The following is a 17,532-nucleotide window of genomic DNA, read 5'->3' as shown; positions in this document are numbered from 1 at the left end:
GTAACCGATTTCCCGAGGTCGTTTGGCAGCGATTCGTCATGGCAGGGTACCGGTCGCTAGCGTCGCAGTTGTTCGACCAGACGAAGCAGCCGCCAGGGTCAATCGCTGAGGAAGATGCGATGTTGTCGCTGAACCAGCGTCTTGAGATGGACCCTGACCTTGAAGACATGGATGACATCAACTTCGTCAAGGACGCATCGGACGCTGAGAAGCAGGTGCTTGTCATGTCCGAGACAATCGATCTGTTGCGGCGGCACCTCGAGAGCCAGCGCAAGGAGCTTCAAGCGGCCTATAAGACCCTTCGCGAGTACGAAGAAAAGAAGAACGACGAGCATGTCAAGGCGCTCGAGAACCAGTCGGCCCACACGAACTTCGAGAAGGATCTCCGCGACTTGCGCTTCGTACTCCATCGGATCTGAATTGACATCAACTGATGCGACTCGGTGTGTAGAACCTCGAGCTCAAGCATGTCGCATTGCATGAAGCGACGGTCGAGAAGGAGCAAGTATTGCTAGAGCTGCAAAAGTACAAAAACTTGACGAGGGAGCTCAGCGACAAACTGGACCGCCTCTCGAACGTGCAGAGCATGTACCACATGTCCCTAAATCAAGCGTCCGTGTCGTCGTCTGCGCACTCGATGCAGAGCAATGTGGCATATGTCCCCAAGAGCGAGCGCTTCGACACGGCGGCACCAATCGGCAGTGGCAGCGACTTTTGGAAGCACCAGTGGAAGGAGGCGATGAAGGCACGCAAGACAGCGCCGATTCGGACGGCGACAATTCCACAGTACCAACATGCATCTGCCGAACCTTTGAAGGCTCCGTCGATGAAGATTTTTTCGTCGCCGCCTCATGGAAAACGAGGTATACACCACGAAGTCGAAATGATGATGTAGTCACGACGGTTCCTCATGGATGCAGGGTACACGGATCGAGATGAGCGTGTCCCCGTCCACCGGTTCATCGGTCTCAACAGCCGACAAAGTCAACTCGTCAAGGAGTGCTACAAAGTCGTAGGCAACAAGTCGTAGGGGAGCATGTTAGGCCACTTAGCAATGCGTACACGCATGTCGGAAAAGCAACCATGCAGTTCACGAACCATATTCTGGACAATATGGTCGAGTACTTCCACTGTTTCAATCGTGCAGCGCGTCCTGGGGGTGCATCCATCGCTCCCTTTGTCTCGCCCAACTTTTGCTGTCATCGCGAGTCGGGCGTCCCGTTTATAGATGTGTAAAAAAACGACCATTTTAATTCCAATTTGATACAAACTCTAGATATATAAAATTATGCTGCCGTTCGCCAGAGGACGGAGACATTTTCTATAAAAAAGGCAAGGCATTTAAATTAGTCAATGAAGATTCCTCAGTTGCGAAAGTCATTGGAATCATGGTGGGTCTGAACCTTTTCGCGCGCGCGACGTCGCGCTCCCGCACCGCGAACGCCGGGTCCGAGAACCAGATGCTTGCCGAGGAACCGAGCTTCTCCAAGTCGACCACTTCTTCGAATAAGCGCCTCGATTCGGTTTCTGACGACGACAGCGAGAACCCGCTACACAACAAGCGCCAAAAGACTGCGGCGACGACGAACCTCATGTCTGCATTTTCATCCAATCTGTTGAAGAAGATTACGTTCAACAAGTCCAGGAGTAGCGACGATTCTCGTCCAGAACTCGACGGCGACCGCGCGAGGTACTAGGCCATACATGTACGAGACAGGACGGACTGATGTGGATGCAGCGCCATCCGAGTCGTCGAGCGGTACCCCGACGGGTGTTACGTCGCCACCAAGTATGGTACAGCAATTGTGCTCCAATACCGCGAGGCCGAAAGAATGTACGTGTTGCGCATGGTGTACAACGCCGTTTCCTTCTTTCATGCATCGGCCGTCGTGCGAGAGATCAAGTGCATGGTTGGCGACCGCGTCAAGACGAAGTGGGGTAACGCACGACCTCTGTTTTCCTTCGTCCTCGGCATCTTGTTGCGATGCTCGTAGGCATGGCGACTGTGGAGCACTACTATGTAGACGAAGACAAGTACAGCATCGCCCTGGACTGGCGCTGGGATGATGACCATGTTTGGCGCATGAAAGCCACGACAAAGATGTTTGATATCCCGACACCGGCCAGTGCCACTCTAGCGTCGCGAGCTACCGCAGCGCGGGAACTCGTGTCCAAAACAATCGGCGACTCGTACTCGTCCACAGCGCAGCGCATGAGTTCTGTGTCGTCTTGGCGGCCGTCGCACTCGTCGTATGCGTCCCTGATGCGCCTCAACGCGTCGTCTGCGTCAACAGCCAAAGCAGTGCCTGTTTGGTCGCCTGTGTTTGGCGAAGGGAGGTTGGAAGCCATTGCGGACAGCCAAGTTGCTCAAATTCGGTTTCTCCGATGTGGCGCCGTTGGGTACCTTCAACCGCGGACGTACACACCGTTGGACTTTGCAACTGGAGACCGCATTGCAACCGTCTATGGTGTCGGGCACGTCGTGGCTGTGTTGATGTCGTCGGGACACTCTGGGCCCGTCTACCACATTCAGTTGTCATTGCACAATTCGATGCTGTACACGGTGAATCCATCGTCGATCCTGGCGAAGAAGGTGTCTGCTGCCTCGCTCCCGTCGTCGTCGTACTCGTTCAAATTGCCATCCTACTCGTCCACCTTGCCCAAGTTTCACCTACCGTCGATGCCACAAGGCGCCGTGCCGTCTGTCTTGTCTGGAGCATCATCCAAACGCACGGAGAAGTACATGGTCGGCGATGTCCTGCGCAGCCCAACTTTTGGTCTTGTCACCATCACCGCCATCGGTCCATCCAACGCATCCGATGACGATGTCGTGACGTGTTCGCTCGACAACTTTGGGTTGCACACAGCAACGGCAGTGTCCAGTGCAAAATTGTACGTGGCCCTGAGCCAAATGGAAGCGACCTTCCCGGACGGAGTCATCCCCGCGCGGCGCACTCTCACGTCGCTCTATGAAAAGACCAAACAAGCCGTGTACACGTCGTCCACGATGCTGTCGTCGGCAAATGGCGTGCTCAAAGCGCAAGCGATGTCGGTCAAGTCGACGCTGGAGGACTTGGCCGCGTTCAAGAAAGGGTACGCTGATTCACTTTCCGCTACTTGGAAGCTCATTTGAGTGGGATAGACCCAAGTTTGCGATCGACCAGCGCGTGCTGTGCCCGTTGTTTGGTTCAGGCTTCGTCATGGGCATTCGCGACGACGGCGTATACATTGTAGGACTGCGTAAGCTTCGGATCACAGCGTATTTTGCCGAGGACGTGCTCAAGCCGTTCCCGTACGACCGCGCAACACACGTCATTATCGGCGACCGGTCGCTCCCTGTCCCGATGGAAGTGTACCAAGCCACGAACAAGATGTCTCGAAGTGCGATCATCCGGGAGTCGATTGCCGCCCAAGCCCACGTCCGCGCGACATTGAGAAAGTAGATAAAACTGTATAGAATGCTGTGTTCAAATCAAGTTGTTACCGGTGAGAAGAACCCAATAACGCCGCCAGTTTCTCGTCGGCGACTCGACGCTCCCGCTCGTCTTCCTTGTCTCGCGATTTGGCCGTGGATTGCATGATGCGACCGAGCAGACCGACATTGGGAGCAATGCGGCGAGGACCTCGGGAGGACGATGATCGACGAGCCTCTTGTGCCGACAAAGGGGCATCGTCGTGAAATGCACTATCTTCCTCTTTCCGCGGCGTTTTAGAGCTCTTCGACGAGGACGATGGAGACCTGCTGGGGGATATCCGCCGACGGCGTTGTGCCGATTCCTTGGGACTGCGGCTACGACGGCGAGACCATCTGCGACGCTCTGGACTTGCGCTTCGGTGATGAGTGCGGTGTCCGCTTACACTAGTCCTTCCTTCCCGCCCCCTTTCGTCCCCTGCATTGTCGTACCCATGTCGTCGTGGCGACCTCGATCGCGACCTCGGCATTCTTCGGACAGGGACGGACGCACTTATCTTGGAGCAATCGAAAAACCCTGTATCATTATATCGGGAGAGCAGGAAAATGTGCGTAAATTGATACAAAATTGCGAATATCTACCTATCGAATTTCATAAAATCCAGGATGATTTCACAAGTGATACAATTTGCTCTCAAATCCCTTCAAAACAGGCCTCGACAATCTTGTATTTTTCTATTTTATAATTCGGAAGTACTTCCAAATCTTAAGCTGATACTACAGTCAACGTTTTGAAACTTTCAATACTGTAATTTTGGATAAGTCCACCTGGATTTTGACCGTCAAAATCCCGGTAAAGTACGATATGTGGGATGGAGGCCACATTTCGACAACAGGGCGGTGCGACGACCATGGGTGCGAGCGCCCGCCGCGGGGCTGTGATGGCAATGGCCTTGGTGTTCCTTGTCCAAACAGTTGTGGCGTCGGTGTACACCATCCACAATGCCCAGATGTCTGCAGCTTTTTCGAATCCGTTCGACTTCGCTCTTCAGCGGGCCGAGAAAATGTTTGCCACGGACAAGGGTCCCTTCCTCGGCGTGTATGGTGAATCCCGCATCGATCTCGAGATTGAAGGGTTGCACGTCACGCCCAACATGGACGGGTGGAAGGTCGTGGTTTTCCACTACCACGCGGACGACCTGTCGTTCTTGACAAGCATGGAAGAGAACATTTACATGTTTGCATGCTCGCCGGAGAAGCAGATCTTCTCGACCGACGGCAGCAACCACTTTTCGCGCGAAGAGTTCATGGTGATGAACCGCCTTTTGATGGCCAAGACGTCATACAAGGTACTCACGAGTGGCTGGATCGACACCGTCGTCGTCGTGTGCACGAAAGAAGGGAGCCGCGCCGAGGATGCACTCAACTTTACCGGCACGCTGACTGTGCGAAACCCGTATGGTTTGTTGCCGGCGGTGTTTTACGGCCTCTTGCCGTTCAGGTCTGTTTTGAATGTCGGCGCTCGTTTTCCCGTTCACATTCGCTTGATTGTCGTAGTGGGTTCCTCGCACTCGGGTATCTCGTGCTGGCCATCTTTTTCGGACTGCTTCTAGTGTGCTACCGCAAGACGCTCATCCGCCTCCAGCATGGCATTTTTTCCGTGCTGGGACTAGGTGTCGGTAAGACCCACTGCATAATTTCGCCCTTGTTCATCGTGCTTTCGTCATCCAGCGTCCAGCAGCATTTGGTTTCTCGCGCTGACTCAAATGAACGACCAAGGCGAGCCGTTCCGGTGGCCGTTGCCGCCGCTATATATCACGGCGGTTGTGTTCGACGTAAGGTTGGCTTTGTGTGGCCGTAGCGCTGACGTCGCCGTGAGTAGGTGGGTATGCGCACCTTCGCGCGGTCGTTGCTCCTGGTCGTGTGCCTCGGGTACGGCATCGTGCGAAACTTTCTTCCGCCCGTCCAAAAATGGCTCATCGTGGTGCTCTCCGTGGCGTACTTTGGCACGGGTAGCGTCGATCCGTCTTGTCCCTTGTGGGTTCGTAACCACGGAGGTAGGTGTTGGCGACGATTTGTGGCGCGACGGGTTGCTGGATTATCAAAGTGCGCACCGCCGCCCGAGCGTGTGGTCTTTCCTCCAGTTGCTGTGCAACTTGTCGTTCGTGCTGTGGATCTATGTCGCCCTTGAAACGATCTTGAAAGAGCTCCAAGTCCAAAAACAGTCGGCCAAGCTCAACATGTACAAGTCCCTCGCGTGGGCTTTGGGTGGCTTCGTCGTATTCTTTGCCATCTTGACCATCGTATCGGTCTGCGGGTACGTTGTTGCTCGAGCCGCGCTTCATCGAGACCACCACGATGACTTTATTCGCGTGCAATTAGTCGCTTTGGTGTGTTTGAGTGGAAAATCGAGTGGGAATGGATGCAGCTCGTGGCATGGCCGGTCCTCAACTTTATTGTGTCGCTCGCGATGTGTGTGATCTGGCGGCCCACGGCCCGGTCGTCCCAATTTGCGTTTTCAACCCAGGTCGGTCGTTTCCATCGACGACACGGACACATGTTGACGTGCGCCGTAGCTGCCCATGACGGAAGCCGCAGACGACAGTGACGACGAGACCGATGTCGAAATGGCGTCGGCCCGCCGCAGCGTGCCACCGACGTTTACGAAGTCGAGAGCGAGGCCGAAGAGCCCGAAGGCGAACGCGCCAACATCAAGCAGGATCTGGAGCTGCCGCCCGTCGCTATGAAGGTTGGGATTCAAGAAGCTTAGTGCGACATGGCTTCCCATCGATTGCTTCAACTGAGTCGATATCTCATTGTTACGAAATCGGTCCATGTGGGTCAGGAATTCGGCGTGATTTTCGTCGGGCCACCTTGGTGGAGAGTGTTCCAGCAGAGGGTATACTGAGCCCTGGCGCTGGCACGGTGATTCTCTGGGTCGCCGTGACTTGCCCGTCCCGATGGTGTTGGCAGGAACAGACTTGCAACGAGAGCGTAGTCCACCCTCTGGGTGAACCGTCCCACGATGTTTCATACCTGCATCTCGCTGCATCCTCTGTTGCATGTCCCATTCCTCATGACTTTCCGACAGTGTGGAAGGGGGGGCATGCATGAGTCGTGCGCATGCACACCCTGCCCAATGTCGCACGTTCTATGACCATCTACCTCAATGGCGCAGCCCTCAACGCCTACCCCCACAGTTGCCCGGATGCGCAAAGTAGTCGACTTGGAACAACCCCAAACCAACGTAGAATTCGTCAAGCTGCAGGTCACAGCGCCACAGATCGACATTGGCCGGCAAAGGCTGCGTTTCGATGCAAGGCAGAAAACGAGGGCGTGCTGACAGAAAGTTGGCGGTCGCGCGTCGGATGTTCGGTGCCGTCAGTAAGGCTTTGCCAAGAGCATGATGTGCTGCTGTCTTGTTCGGTGCCACGGCCGACCTATTGTTCTTGGCCACGTCGATCGTGCCGTCGCCCCACGTCCATGTGGATCCAGTGGAAGACTTTTTAGCGGCGACCGCGACCGCGTCTGTGCTGCTTCTTGGCGTTCATGTGGTTCACATGTGTTCCAGGAACAGGAACCAACATGCGCGAAAAACAGCCGATTGCGCTCGCCTCTGAGATCGTTTGCCTCGTGTTGGTGTAGTAGAGCGCCCCACCAACGTCATGTACGGCTCCACTTGCCGTCACTTGGAGACCACAGTTTTGCCCAGGCTCACGTTGTCGCTGGATACGTACAAGCACAGGAAAGTATTCGACTGTACATTGCGATGGGTCATGCGCACCTCCTGCTAACGGGTATATATTCGACATCTTGGCCAAGGAACCAGCTCCCGCGCCGCATTCCACGAAGAGATCTGACCATCAACGATTCCCACACGTCGACGCTCCGGTGGGCCTGTTGAATGCGCTCCCGGAACGACGACACGTGTTTTGTTCTTACCAGTGGCACGATGTGGATCTCTCCACACTTGACATACCAGCGGCAAATGTTAAACTGCGTCCACGGCACGCCCCTCGATGGTGCGTTGGGTGTATGTGCGTGCACTCCGGGTTGCCACGTGGGTGTCGTCGGGTTGTACGTTTCCACCAACCACAACGCGACAGAGCGCATTCGATCCCGTTGATTGGCTGGAATTTTTTTGTTGAATCATCTGCGCACAGCAAATTTGGTGGTGCGACGAAATGCAGACCATGGCTCTGCTCTGAACACGTCGCACGTCCTAAAAGCGAGTTCACGACGTGTGCACCAACAAAAGTCATAACTTCTTTGACATTGCCTTCGCGTATGGCTCACGTCTTGCAGGATAAATAGAGTCCAAAGCGGCTGGACAGAGTCAAGGCAGGCGATTGCGTGCATTTGTGGAAGCAAGGCTACGAAGTATTTTCCCACTCCTTCTGACTGATTCAGATGATGACGAGAACGCTTTGGCATGTTGGGGTATCCATTAATCCGCCAAAAGCACTCCAACAAGCCATTTAAACAGCGGTAGAAGGGAGGAACTTGCACAGAACGTACGTGGCCCAGTGGGTCCATGCCTCGACACCGCTCGAGTGGATCACGCCAACGATTCGAGGATCGAATAGTAGATGGTCGGTCGTTTTGCAACGGCATGGGCTTCCACGTGCGACGCCACGTCGAACAAGATGTGCTCGTGCCAATGATTTGCTTGAAATTGCATTGAAATGGGCAAGTTGGACCCCGAAGCGTACGCGACAGGAACGGAGATGCCAGGAATACCAACCATGTTGCCCAAGATAATATACCGCATCAACGCCGTCGTGAGCGACAATTCGGACAAGCCAGCGCTGAACACGTCGTTTTCCAGGCGAGGGGCCAATGTTGCGGTCGTGGGGGTGGCAAACACGTCCACTTGGTCAAACACCAAGTCGATGGCTTCCGCCGCGAACGCGCGCACTTTTTGCGCCGCCAAAAAGTCCAACGAATCCAACGTTTCGCGACCGATGGCGAGACCAATTTGAACATCCGCGCTGAACAAGTGCCGTGGTTGGGTCTCCATCAACAGCGAAATTTCAGTCAAGATGGTGATCGAATGGCTCATGTGGATCGCTTGCAGGTGCGGGATCTCGACGTCGACCACCGTCGCGCCCTGCTCTTTCAAAAACGCCACCGTGTCCCAAAACGCTGACGCAATCTCCGGGGCCGACCCGTCCACGTAAGCCGGAAAGACCCCGACGCGGAGACCCGCCAAGGACTTGGGTGAGGGGGACGGAGGCAGCACAAACGGCGGGGGCTGCGTCAGACTCAGCGGTAGATCCGGGTCGGCCCCGCTGAGCACCGCGTACGCCAGGGCTGCGTCTTGCACCGTCGCGGCCAGCGGACCCACGTTGGCCACACTCGGGCCGCCTTGGAAATGGAACGGCACGCGCATGTAGGTCGCCTTGATGCCCACCACCCCGCACAGACCCGCAGGAATCCGAATCGAGCCCCCGCCATCGCACCCAATCGCGAGAGGCACGAGTCCCGCTGCGACGGCCGCCGCCGAGCCGCTCGAGGAACCGCCAGTCATGTGTTGGTCGTTGTACGGATTGCGAGGAGTGCCAGAAGCAATGTTGATGCCGAACGTCCCGAGGCCAATTTCGTGCATGTTGGTCTTTCCGACGAAAATCGCGCCGGCTTGGCGAAGTCGGGCTATCGGGGTGTCGTCTTCGGTGGCAAGATCATCCATGAAGGATGTGCCAAACGACGTCGTATAGCCGTCAACATTTAACTACGACAGGATATGTAAGGAGTGCGTCGTGGAATGCTCAGGGAAAATGCTGCATGATATCACCTCGTCTTTTACGGCGACTGGGACACCATCCAATACCCCGATGGGAATTCCGCTCGCATAGCGTTGCGTGGAAGCGGCAGCTTCTTCAATCACAGCCTCTCGATTGACCTTGATGAAGGCCAGGAGCGGTGGCGACAAGGCGTTCGAAGCGTCGATGGCATCGAGGACAGCGGCAATCACTTGGGACGGCGTGACTGTTTGTGCCTTGTACCGACTGGTGTAGTCGTGGATAGTCCATCGACAGAAGGAGCCGTTCTTGACGTCAATGGGTGTGTCCGCCAGAGCTTCGATGCTAAATGATGACGCTAACTCGGTGTGTTCTACCAGCACTTCTGCCGGCGGCGGCGCCATGGGCAAATAGAGCGGCAAAACGTGGGTCAACGTGGCAGCAAACTCGCGGACATGTTGGAAGTTGTTGTCGTTCTTAATGGATTGAAGAACCAGCTTCCCCACGATCGGGATCGAAGTGACTTTCGAAAAGAGGGTGAGTGCCAACCCGGTTAACCGTGGCGCTTGGATGGGCACGAGGTCCATGACGTTTTCTCGGGACGGGGCCCGCTTGGGCGCAGCCAGGATCTTGTACGTCACGTGAAAGACCGCGACCGTGCTTATCGTCAGCACAAGAGCAATCGTAGGCCCGTCAAACGAGCTTGGGGTGGTCATCTTGAGGTGCTTGAAATCTTACGTCGACAAGATCTTCCTCAATTGGTCATTCGGATTTGGGCAGAGAAATATTCGTAGAATCGGGAGAATTATGGACAAAAATCATGAAAAATACTGCGAAAATGTGTATGCACCATTCACAAGAAGTCATGCTTTCAGTACAAGAGACAACGTGAGAAACGACTCACTTCCACTGGGAGAACTTGTACACCACGTAAATGAACGCGACTGTGCTTATCGTCAGCATAAGAGCGATCGCAGGCCCGTCCAACGTGCTTGGCATGGCCATCTTGAGGTGCTTGAGATCTCACGTCGACGAGATCTTCTTCATATGGTCATTCGGGTTTGGACAAATTAAAAATACGCAGAATCGGGGGAATTATGGACAAAAATCATGAAGTAAACTACGAAAATGCGCATGCACATGTGAGAAGTCAACTTTGCAGCGCAGGAGAGAACATTATCATGCGTGAGAAACGACTGTCCTCCGCTGGGAGCATTGGGGCTGCGGTGCCCATTGAGGAAGTTGCAACGCGAAGCATGGCAGCACCGACGACGACGGGCAATGCTCCATTCAGAACAAATGCAACCGTGATGGATCTTGAACCGATTCACGCTCCACGATTGACTGGCACATCCCTCAAGGTCTTTGCAAAGTTCACTCGATTCCCTGGCCTGGGCAACACGATCTTAAAGAAAATTAAGAAGGACAACAACTTCCAGCACGCCCGTGAGTTTGCCTCTATACTCGGAGACGTCATGCCGCTATACCTCCCCCTGCACCCGCCGTCGGCTGAACTACTGGCAGAGCACGTGAAGCTGGCGTCAGCATTTAGCATCGAAGCTCTGGCGGACACACCCATTGACGTCAAGAACGGCTCCTTCTGTCGATGGACTATCCACGACTACACCAGTCGGTACAAGGCACAAACAGTCACGCCGTCCCAAGTGATTGCCGCTGTCCTCGATGCCATCGACGCTTCGAACGCCTTGTCGCCACCGCTCCTGGCCTTCATCAAGGTCAATCGAGAGGCTGTGATTGAAGAAGCTGCCGCTTCCACGCAACGCTATGCGAGCGGAATTCCCATCGGGGTATTGGATGGTGTCCCAGTCGCCGTAAAAGACGAGGTGATATCATGCAGCATTTTCCCTGAGCATTCCACGACGCACTCCTTACATATCCTGTCGTAGTTAAATGTTGACGGCTATACGACGTCGTTTGGCACATCCTTCATGGATGATCTTGCCACCGAAGACGACACCCCGATAGCCCGACTTCGCCAAGCCGGCGCGATTTTCGTCGGAAAGACCAACATGCACGAAATTGGCCTCGGGACGTTCGGCATCAACATTGCTTGTGGCACTCCTCGCAATCCGTACAACGACCAACACATGACCGGCGGTTCCTCGAGCGGCTCGGCGGCGGCCGTCGCAGCGGGACTCGTGCCTCTCGCGATTGGGTGCGATGGCGGGGGCTCGATTCGGATTCCTGCGGGTCTGTGCGGGGTGGTGGGCGTCAAGGCGACCTACATGCGCGTGCCGTTCCATTTCCAAGGCGGCCCGAGTGTGGCCAACGTGGGTCCGCTGGCCGCGACGGTGCAAGACGCAGCCCTGGCGTACGCGGTGCTCAGCGGGGCCGACCCGGATCTACCGCTGAGTCTGACGCAGCCCCCGCCGTTTGTGCTGCCTCCGTCCCCCTCACCCAAGTCCTTGGCGGGTCTCCGCGTCGGGGTCTTTCCGGCTTACGTGGACGGGTCGGCCCCGGAGATTGCGTCAGCGTTTTGGGACACGGTGGCGTTTTTGAAAGAGCAGGGCGCGACGGTGGTCGACGTCGAGATCCCGCACCTGCAAGCGATCCACATGAGCCATTCGATCACCATCTTGACAGAGGTGTCACAGTACTACGAAACACAGCCAGTGGCTTCGTTCAGCCCTGATGTGCAAATCGCTTTGGCACTCGGAAAACAAACTCTCGACTCGGCGGATATTCTGGCAGCACAAAAGATTCGGGCGTACGCGTTGGCTGCCACAAGGAAGTTGTTTGAATAAGTTGACGTATTTCTCACTCCAACAACGGCAGCTTTGGCTCCACGACTGGAAAACGATGTGTTCACCGCTGGATTGTCAGAGCTGTCGCTGACAACTGCCCTGATGCGCTTTGTCCTCCTGGGAAACTTGGTTGGGATTCCGGCTTTATCAGTCCCAATGGGTTACGCACCGGAGTCCAACTTGCCAATATCTCTGCAACTGCAGGTCAAACACTGGAACGAGCATGTCCTGTTTGACCTCGCACGCACTTTGGAGGCTCGAGTCCCAGTGAAGAAGCCTTCCATCTTCTTTTCAGTTTTGGAGCCAAAGTCAGAGTAGATGTTTTGAACCGCTGGAATGCTTTTGTACATGTACTGTACTAGTACAAGCATTCAGCTGCACTTACATCTGACGACTGTTCATATCATCGCCGTCTACTCTCGAAGTCTCCCGCGGCAGCTTCAATCGATCGAGTCGTTGTTGAGCCTCTCACCTTGTGGCTTCGCCACGTCACCCTCGATGCGAGTGGCATCGAGGGTGACGCGAGCACGATGAGGAAATTTTAGCACTGACGTTTGCGCGGGAAGTACCATACAAATTTCAAATGTACCTGAGGACAAACTTCAACTATCCGGATATTTTCCGGATACTAACCAAGATCCATCAGAAACCAACTTGTCGTCGATGGAGAATGCGCTGGCCGATGAACAGGACACTTGGCGGAAGAATTACCTGAAGGAAGTTCAGGTGACTAGAAGCCTCACAAGACAGCTCCAGGTACTCTCTCGTCCTTGATGGTGATCTGGTGCGACTGACATGAGCGACAGGAATGCGAGGAAAGGCTAGAGGCCGCGCTGGAGCATGGACAAGACTCACCTGAGACTCCCGAGTGCTCCAAGTGTTTAGTCCTCGAACGGGAGCTCGATGTGCTGAGAGCGCGACACAAATCCCTCGTTGCAAAGTTCAAACTACTCGAAGAAGAGTTCGTCCACGCCAGAAAGTCGCCTCTAATGCAATTTCTAAGCCCGAAAAGGAAACACTCCATCCATCCTCCGACATCATCCAATGCAGAACAACCTGCGAATAGCGTACCTGAAAGAAAGCCAAGTTTGCGGAAGTCTCCCCCCACACGAGCTGAAATTGATGAAGCTTGCCAAAGGTGCACAACTCAACTTTGTTGTGCCATTCTTCATCATTCGCTGAGACAGTGTAAACATAGTGTGTTCCGCGTAAACAACAATATCCCCCAGGTTCTGCAAGCCGCCGCTGCATCCAGCGACGCGGAACTCTTCCATCACGGCATTTTGTTTGGCTATCCCGACGACTACATTATCGACGCCTCAAAGGATCACTTGCACAAACCTCATGGAAAAGACGACATCGAAGTCCAGTCTCCTTCATCTTGGCTCGGCAAAATGCTCAAATCACCACCAACGTCCCCGTCCCAAGGCTGTGTGGTGCCCCGAAAACCAGCGGTGTGTTACATTGTATCTTCAACAGTGCGGGTGATAAAAATTGCGTTTTTCCCACGCAGATCATGAGTGTGTTTCCATCATCGGCATCGCTGGCAGATGTAGAGCCTATGATGGAGTTTTGCTTTCCACACGGAAATTCACTTCGCGCAGGAAGTTTTACGAACGATGAAGACGACCTCTGCTTTGTTGTGTTGTTGTCGGGAACTCAACCAGCACAGGTAGCCGCTCTCAATTTTGCTACGGCACATGTCGTGCCGTCTAATGGACATATCGTTATGTAGAACATGTATGCAATGTGCGTCCAGACATTGCAGCGGCCGTTGCGATGCTTTTGCCTTGTTAGCGTCCATCCTTTTTTTAGTCTCTTCTTCAAACTCCTCCGAGGGGTCATCTCCATGTGTCAAAACCACACCCCACAAGCCGGTACGAAAAATTCGCTCCATGTCAAACGATGAAATTATCCTTGCGTCACTCGATGAACATGTAGTCCAAGTCATTTTTGACGACGCATTACGACGCCTCCATGGCACAAGTGTCCCACCCATTGGAGGGTGGTGCTGTTTTCGTTTGGATCCCCAGCATCCCTTGTTGACCTTTCATCGTCCGCACACTTCAACATCGCGCCACGAGGCGAGGCAGTTCATCCTTGAGTTCACGTCACCACGCTTGTTTTCCAAAGTCAGCTTGGATCATTTACTTCTCCTTCTCGGATGTCTGTGCTGCGAAGTTCGAGTGCTGTTGCTTTCGTCCAATCCGTCCCTGATCACATCATGTGTGCTTGCGTTGCGGGCATTACTTGATCCGTTTGAATGGGTATCGAAATTGTTTCCGTATCGTTCAAACCGATAACGTTATGCGGTAGGCTGGAGTGGTCGTTACTTTGTTGCCACCGTCGCTGGTAGAAATTCTTGAAGCCCCCGTTCCCTTTCTCGTGGGCCAAGTCTGCTCGAACCATCAGTCTCGGCGACCCGTGCCTTCCCTTGTCCAACTGAACCTGGATACGAACACACTCATCATGGACGACCAAGAACTGGAAGTGCTGCATGAGCTCAAGCTCCCTCGTTGTGAGGCCCTACAAAACGAGCTCCAGTCGTACGCTTCGACATGCTTCGGGAACGACTTGTTACCTCAAAGCTTGGAACGGCACCACGTGGAAGCTTGTGAACACATAAGTGTGTGTATTCAAAGCCATTTGGCCACGCTGTTGGATACGTCGACCACTCAACACGACGAGGACGTTCCTTTCCTCCAGCGTTTCCATTCAACTCAAATGTACAGCAACGCGTCATCCGAGTCGACTCTACTCGACGACGATGGCTGCGGAGCTGGTGGCAGCGATCTAGAGGGGGAGACCACCTTGTACGAGCCAACAGTAAACTAAAGGATCCAACGAAGAGCAGTGAGCAGTTTAAACAAGTGTGTTGATGTTGCACAACCCTCGTCGTGAAAATCCAAAGCTGAACGGGTGTGCATAAACGGCGTCGCGAGACTGTTGATGCAGGGTCGTCATTGCGTTTGCACTGCCGAGGTACGTACACCGGGCGACCTATTGCCGTCAATCAGTCGAATACAACGCCATGCAGGTGAGATCAACGTCCACTCATCACGAAATCTCTGCATGTACTAACGCGTTGGTGCACCGAGTTTCAGTGCAGTTAGCCTCGACAACGACAAGCAGAGAAGCCACAAATGCTCGGCCGTTGCTCGACAAGGCTACGAAATCGTGGTCGACTCTGCCTCATTGGCTGCTACGGAACTGTGGTGATCGCGATATTATGGGGCGCCACCGCGCGGTTTCGGAAACCTGGCAGGAGATATTTTTCTTTGGAAAACAACAGCGGCGGTGGTGCATAGGTCAGTGCGTACCCCGTTTATGCTCCTTGTCACTTGCATAAACGATTGGCACCCATCGACTGGTGTTTGCCATGACAACCGGTCGACGAGTGTCCATGGTGGATGGCTTGGACCTTGTCACGATGGACCGACTTCTCACGTCGCGGGTGCCGTGCGCCACTCCGGTCGCGTGTCACCTTTGCGCCATCTTGTTGCATATGTCGCCCAAGAAATTCTGTCGGCTCTGTGGAAACGTCGTGTGCCTCGAATGCGCCGAGAAGCTCCTTGTGCATGGTCAAAGGTGGACGCATGGCGGCTTGCGAACAAATGCAAATCATCCACTCACAGCCACGGTGTGTCTCGCGTGTTTCCACCACTCCTTTGTCCACCGCGTCGTTGGATATGTTGAAGCGGTTCCCGATAACCACAACGTTCGCCCTTTGCTGAGTCGAAGGCGAGACAGCCCGCATATGGATACCGAAGACACGGTCGCCGCCGCCAGCAGCCACTTTCCTCCGTTGGCTCCACTGCAGCGCCGAGTGTGCGTGCCTATTTACGGTGGATCCGACAAACCATGCGAGGAAACCAGACCGTTTCGAGCGTCTGTCGGCCAACTTGTCGATCGCTTGGACCGTTAAGTGTGTCATCTTAACCATCCCAACTGTAGCCTTGTTTCCAAGCCGATGAAAGTCGTCCGAACAACTCATGAGGATCGTACGAGTATCATGCGTTGTCCATCGGTGATGTTGTGTAGGATTGGGAATCGGGTGCATTGTGTTCGACTCGATGCTTCGAGTTGGAAGGGTGATGGGTGCCGGGCGTGTCCACGGCGTCATTCCTCGATTTCGATAGAAGACCCCCTGACAGGAGGACGTCATGCACAGATTTGCGACTCTATGCGCATGCCAGGCCAACGCATGCCGACAGAATCGATCGCCTGGTCATACGAATCGTAGATGCAGATTTCCCGATCATACTTGGCAAGACACGACCGATGCCCCCCAGCCCCCTTCGTCTACTGCCTTTCGACAATAGGAACAGTAACACCTTCCCCAGCGCGTTTGCCCAATTGCTTGTTCATGCTTTCGTAAGTGCTCACGGGCTTTTCCACTCCAAGCCGACTTTCGAGATCTGCATTCGGATTGTGTCCGTTCTGGTGCTGTGCGGCTGGTGGTATGATTCAACACGTGATGGCGATGCGTGGTCAATAGTGTGGTGATGCAAACCCACCAAGGGAATCGCGCCGCCTCTTCTTCATCGTTGGAGTCGTCGGACACGGCATGAACATTGCAATCGGTTTGGAATAACCGAGGAGAGAATATATCTGGTCGCACATCTGCCTCGTACTGGGACTGGTCGGGCTATCAGTCGTGACGAAAGACGCACCGATCGCACGCTTGGAGGGCCACTTGGGCCAAACGTATGCATCCGGGCGATGGATTACATCAAAGTGTATAGGAGGTCGCATCGCCAAACGCCGAAAAATGGCAGAGATAAGTTTTGCGTGTAGTACAGGACTGTTTGGTATCGAAAGGCACCATCATACGCATTGCTTCGCCGACATCCGTACAAGGCAAAACACCGTCACAGCACCACCGTGGAGCGCTAAGATTCCAGTAGCACCCGAGACAAGGACTAGAAAATGCTGACAACGTGCTCGAAGTGACCGACGTCACCGAGTAGGTTGCGCAATGGTGTCGTGCTTTCGAAGAAACTAAGGTCGTCGTCGAAGGCGTCAGACAATGGAGTAAACCTGCCTTTGCTGCGGGTTCGACCAACGAGAGTTGCAGCATGACGATCACTCCCCAGCGCTCGCGATTCGTCAAAGACGTGTAGCAGGACGCAATCATGGCAAACGGTTGAAAGTCTCAACTGCTTCCTAACAATTCCAGCTAACTATTGTGAAGACCCTCGAAGTCTTCATGAAAATCGCTACGACATTCACGAACGTACGAAATATTGTTGCGAGACATCAGAAGGTGAATCTTCAATGAAATCGATGTTATGAAGGACATGTGCGCCATGGGAAGGTGTGGTTTCCTTACCAAATTGTACTGTAAGGTTTGTATCGACGCAAAGAATCCAAGGTCGAGCACGTTCAAATCCGGACTATTCGCCGGCTTCCGACAACAAAGGTCCACCCGTGCGTGGAGTCTTCCGCTAGGATAGCGTCGTCAATTGACCCATTAGGATGACGTTGTCATGATGCAGGGCGATACGCTGGTTGGAGTTTGGAAACTTTTCCATGATAGCCGGAATAACGCGATTCAGAACCCAAACACGGTACGTGGTGTCAACATTGATAACGGTGGTAACCATTGTACCAG

At 54.2% G+C, this 17,532-nt stretch overlaps 7 protein-coding genes across 8 annotated transcripts; 6 read left to right on the top strand and 1 right to left on the bottom strand.

Annotated features, from left to right (window-relative positions):
* The first annotated feature begins 10 nt into the window (after window positions 1-10).
* On the top strand, window positions 11-1,265 carry H310_10432 (hypothetical protein). Its single transcript, XM_008876819.1, has 3 exons — window positions 11-401; window positions 452-863; window positions 921-1,265. The coding sequence occupies exons 1-3, from the start codon at window positions 39-41 to the stop codon at window positions 1,028-1,030; spliced, it is 885 nt and encodes a 294-aa protein (XP_008875041.1). The 5' UTR covers window positions 11-38; the 3' UTR covers window positions 1,031-1,265.
* Window positions 1,266-1,360: 95 nt separating this feature from the next.
* Window positions 1,361-3,969, top strand: H310_10431. Of its 2 annotated transcripts, XM_008876817.1 has the most exons (4): window positions 1,361-1,690; window positions 1,739-1,938; window positions 1,995-3,093; window positions 3,143-3,969. In XM_008876817.1, the coding sequence occupies exons 1-4, from the start codon at window positions 1,389-1,391 to the stop codon at window positions 3,441-3,443; spliced, it is 1,902 nt and encodes a 633-aa protein (XP_008875039.1). In that variant the 5' UTR covers window positions 1,361-1,388; the 3' UTR covers window positions 3,444-3,969. The 2 variants fall into 2 exon arrangements, with proteins under 2 accessions (XP_008875039.1, XP_008875040.1); XM_008876818.1 differs by having other exon boundaries at window positions 1,739-3,093.
* Window positions 3,970-4,323: 354 nt separating this feature from the next.
* H310_10430 (hypothetical protein) lies at window positions 4,324-6,159 on the top strand (the record flags this gene model as incomplete). Its single annotated transcript, XM_008876816.1, has 7 exons — window positions 4,324-4,913; window positions 4,970-5,091; window positions 5,144-5,247; window positions 5,295-5,424; window positions 5,474-5,729; window positions 5,795-5,939; window positions 5,989-6,159. 7 exons carry the CDS (start codon window positions 4,324-4,326, stop codon window positions 6,157-6,159), a joined length of 1,518 nt encoding a protein of 505 aa, XP_008875038.1.
* A 1,639-nt stretch (window positions 6,160-7,798) lies between these two features.
* Window positions 7,799-9,900, bottom strand: H310_10429 (hypothetical protein). The gene is made up of 2 exons (XM_008876815.1): window positions 9,207-9,900; window positions 7,799-9,143 (listed from the first exon to the last, which is right to left on the bottom strand). The coding sequence occupies exons 1-2, from the start codon at window positions 9,867-9,869 to the stop codon at window positions 7,971-7,973; spliced, it is 1,836 nt and encodes a 611-aa protein (XP_008875037.1). The 5' UTR covers window positions 9,870-9,900; the 3' UTR covers window positions 7,799-7,970.
* A 412-nt stretch (window positions 9,901-10,312) lies between these two features.
* H310_10428 (hypothetical protein) lies at window positions 10,313-12,396 on the top strand. Its single transcript, XM_008876814.1, has 2 exons — window positions 10,313-10,997; window positions 11,061-12,396. Exons 1-2 carry the CDS (start codon window positions 10,335-10,337, stop codon window positions 11,916-11,918), a joined length of 1,521 nt encoding a protein of 506 aa, XP_008875036.1. The 5' UTR covers window positions 10,313-10,334; the 3' UTR covers window positions 11,919-12,396.
* Window positions 12,397-12,576: 180 nt separating this feature from the next.
* Window positions 12,577-14,813, top strand: H310_10427 (hypothetical protein). The gene is made up of 7 exons (XM_008876813.1): window positions 12,577-12,674; window positions 12,725-13,056; window positions 13,117-13,372; window positions 13,432-13,590; window positions 13,654-13,795; window positions 13,860-14,185; window positions 14,235-14,813. The coding sequence occupies exons 1-7, from the start codon at window positions 12,582-12,584 to the stop codon at window positions 14,751-14,753; spliced, it is 1,827 nt and encodes a 608-aa protein (XP_008875035.1). The 5' UTR covers window positions 12,577-12,581; the 3' UTR covers window positions 14,754-14,813.
* Window positions 14,814-15,190: 377 nt separating this feature from the next.
* H310_10426 (hypothetical protein) lies at window positions 15,191-15,949 on the top strand. Its single transcript, XM_008876812.1, has one exon. It carries the CDS (start codon window positions 15,298-15,300, stop codon window positions 15,841-15,843), a length of 546 nt encoding a protein of 181 aa, XP_008875034.1. The 5' UTR covers window positions 15,191-15,297; the 3' UTR covers window positions 15,844-15,949.
* The last annotated feature ends 1,583 nt before the right edge of the window (window positions 15,950-17,532 follow it).

This window comes from Aphanomyces invadans (genome assembly GCF_000520115.1).
Source record: "Aphanomyces invadans strain NJM9701 unplaced genomic scaffold supercont1.26, whole genome shotgun sequence".
NCBI lineage: Eukaryota > Oomycota > Saprolegniomycetes > Saprolegniales > Verrucalvaceae > Aphanomyces > Aphanomyces invadans.
This window is presented reverse-complemented; position numbering and strand designations above follow the sequence as displayed.

Excerpts from the sequence above, each read along its gene's own strand:
- H310_10428 (XM_008876814.1), top strand. The coding sequence starts at position 10,335 with ATGCGTGAGAAACGACTGTCCTCCGCTGGGAGCATTGGGGCTGCGGTG. Across the intron at positions 10,998-11,060 it reads CAGTCGCCGTAAAAGACGAG|TTAAATGTTGACGGCTATAC; the intron begins GTGATATCATGC and ends ATCCTGTCGTAG.
- H310_10432 (XM_008876819.1), top strand. The coding sequence starts at position 39 with ATGGCAGGGTACCGGTCGCTAGCGTCGCAGTTGTTCGACCAGACGAAG. Across the intron at positions 402-451 it reads ATCTCCGCGACTTGCGCTTC|AACCTCGAGCTCAAGCATGT; the intron begins GTACTCCATCGG and ends CTCGGTGTGTAG. Across the intron at positions 864-920 it reads GCCGCCTCATGGAAAACGAG|GGTACACGGATCGAGATGAG; the intron begins GTATACACCACG and ends TCATGGATGCAG.
- H310_10426 (XM_008876812.1), top strand. The coding sequence starts at position 15,298 with ATGACAACCGGTCGACGAGTGTCCATGGTGGATGGCTTGGACCTTGTC.
- H310_10429 (XM_008876815.1), bottom strand. The coding sequence starts at position 9,869 with ATGACCACCCCAAGCTCGTTTGACGGGCCTACGATTGCTCTTGTGCTG. Across the intron at positions 9,144-9,206 it reads CAGTCGCCGTAAAAGACGAG|TTAAATGTTGACGGCTATAC; the intron begins GTGATATCATGC and ends ATCCTGTCGTAG.
- H310_10431 (XM_008876817.1), top strand. The coding sequence starts at position 1,389 with ATGGTGGGTCTGAACCTTTTCGCGCGCGCGACGTCGCGCTCCCGCACC. Across the intron at positions 1,691-1,738 it reads CTCGACGGCGACCGCGCGAG|CGCCATCCGAGTCGTCGAGC; the intron begins GTACTAGGCCAT and ends ATGTGGATGCAG. Across the intron at positions 1,939-1,994 it reads CCGCGTCAAGACGAAGTGGG|GCATGGCGACTGTGGAGCAC; the intron begins GTAACGCACGAC and ends CGATGCTCGTAG.
- H310_10427 (XM_008876813.1), top strand. The coding sequence starts at position 12,582 with ATGGAGAATGCGCTGGCCGATGAACAGGACACTTGGCGGAAGAATTAC. Across the intron at positions 12,675-12,724 it reads GCCTCACAAGACAGCTCCAG|GAATGCGAGGAAAGGCTAGA; the intron begins GTACTCTCTCGT and ends CATGAGCGACAG. Across the intron at positions 14,186-14,234 it reads TACTTGATCCGTTTGAATGG|GCTGGAGTGGTCGTTACTTT; the intron begins GTATCGAAATTG and ends GTTATGCGGTAG.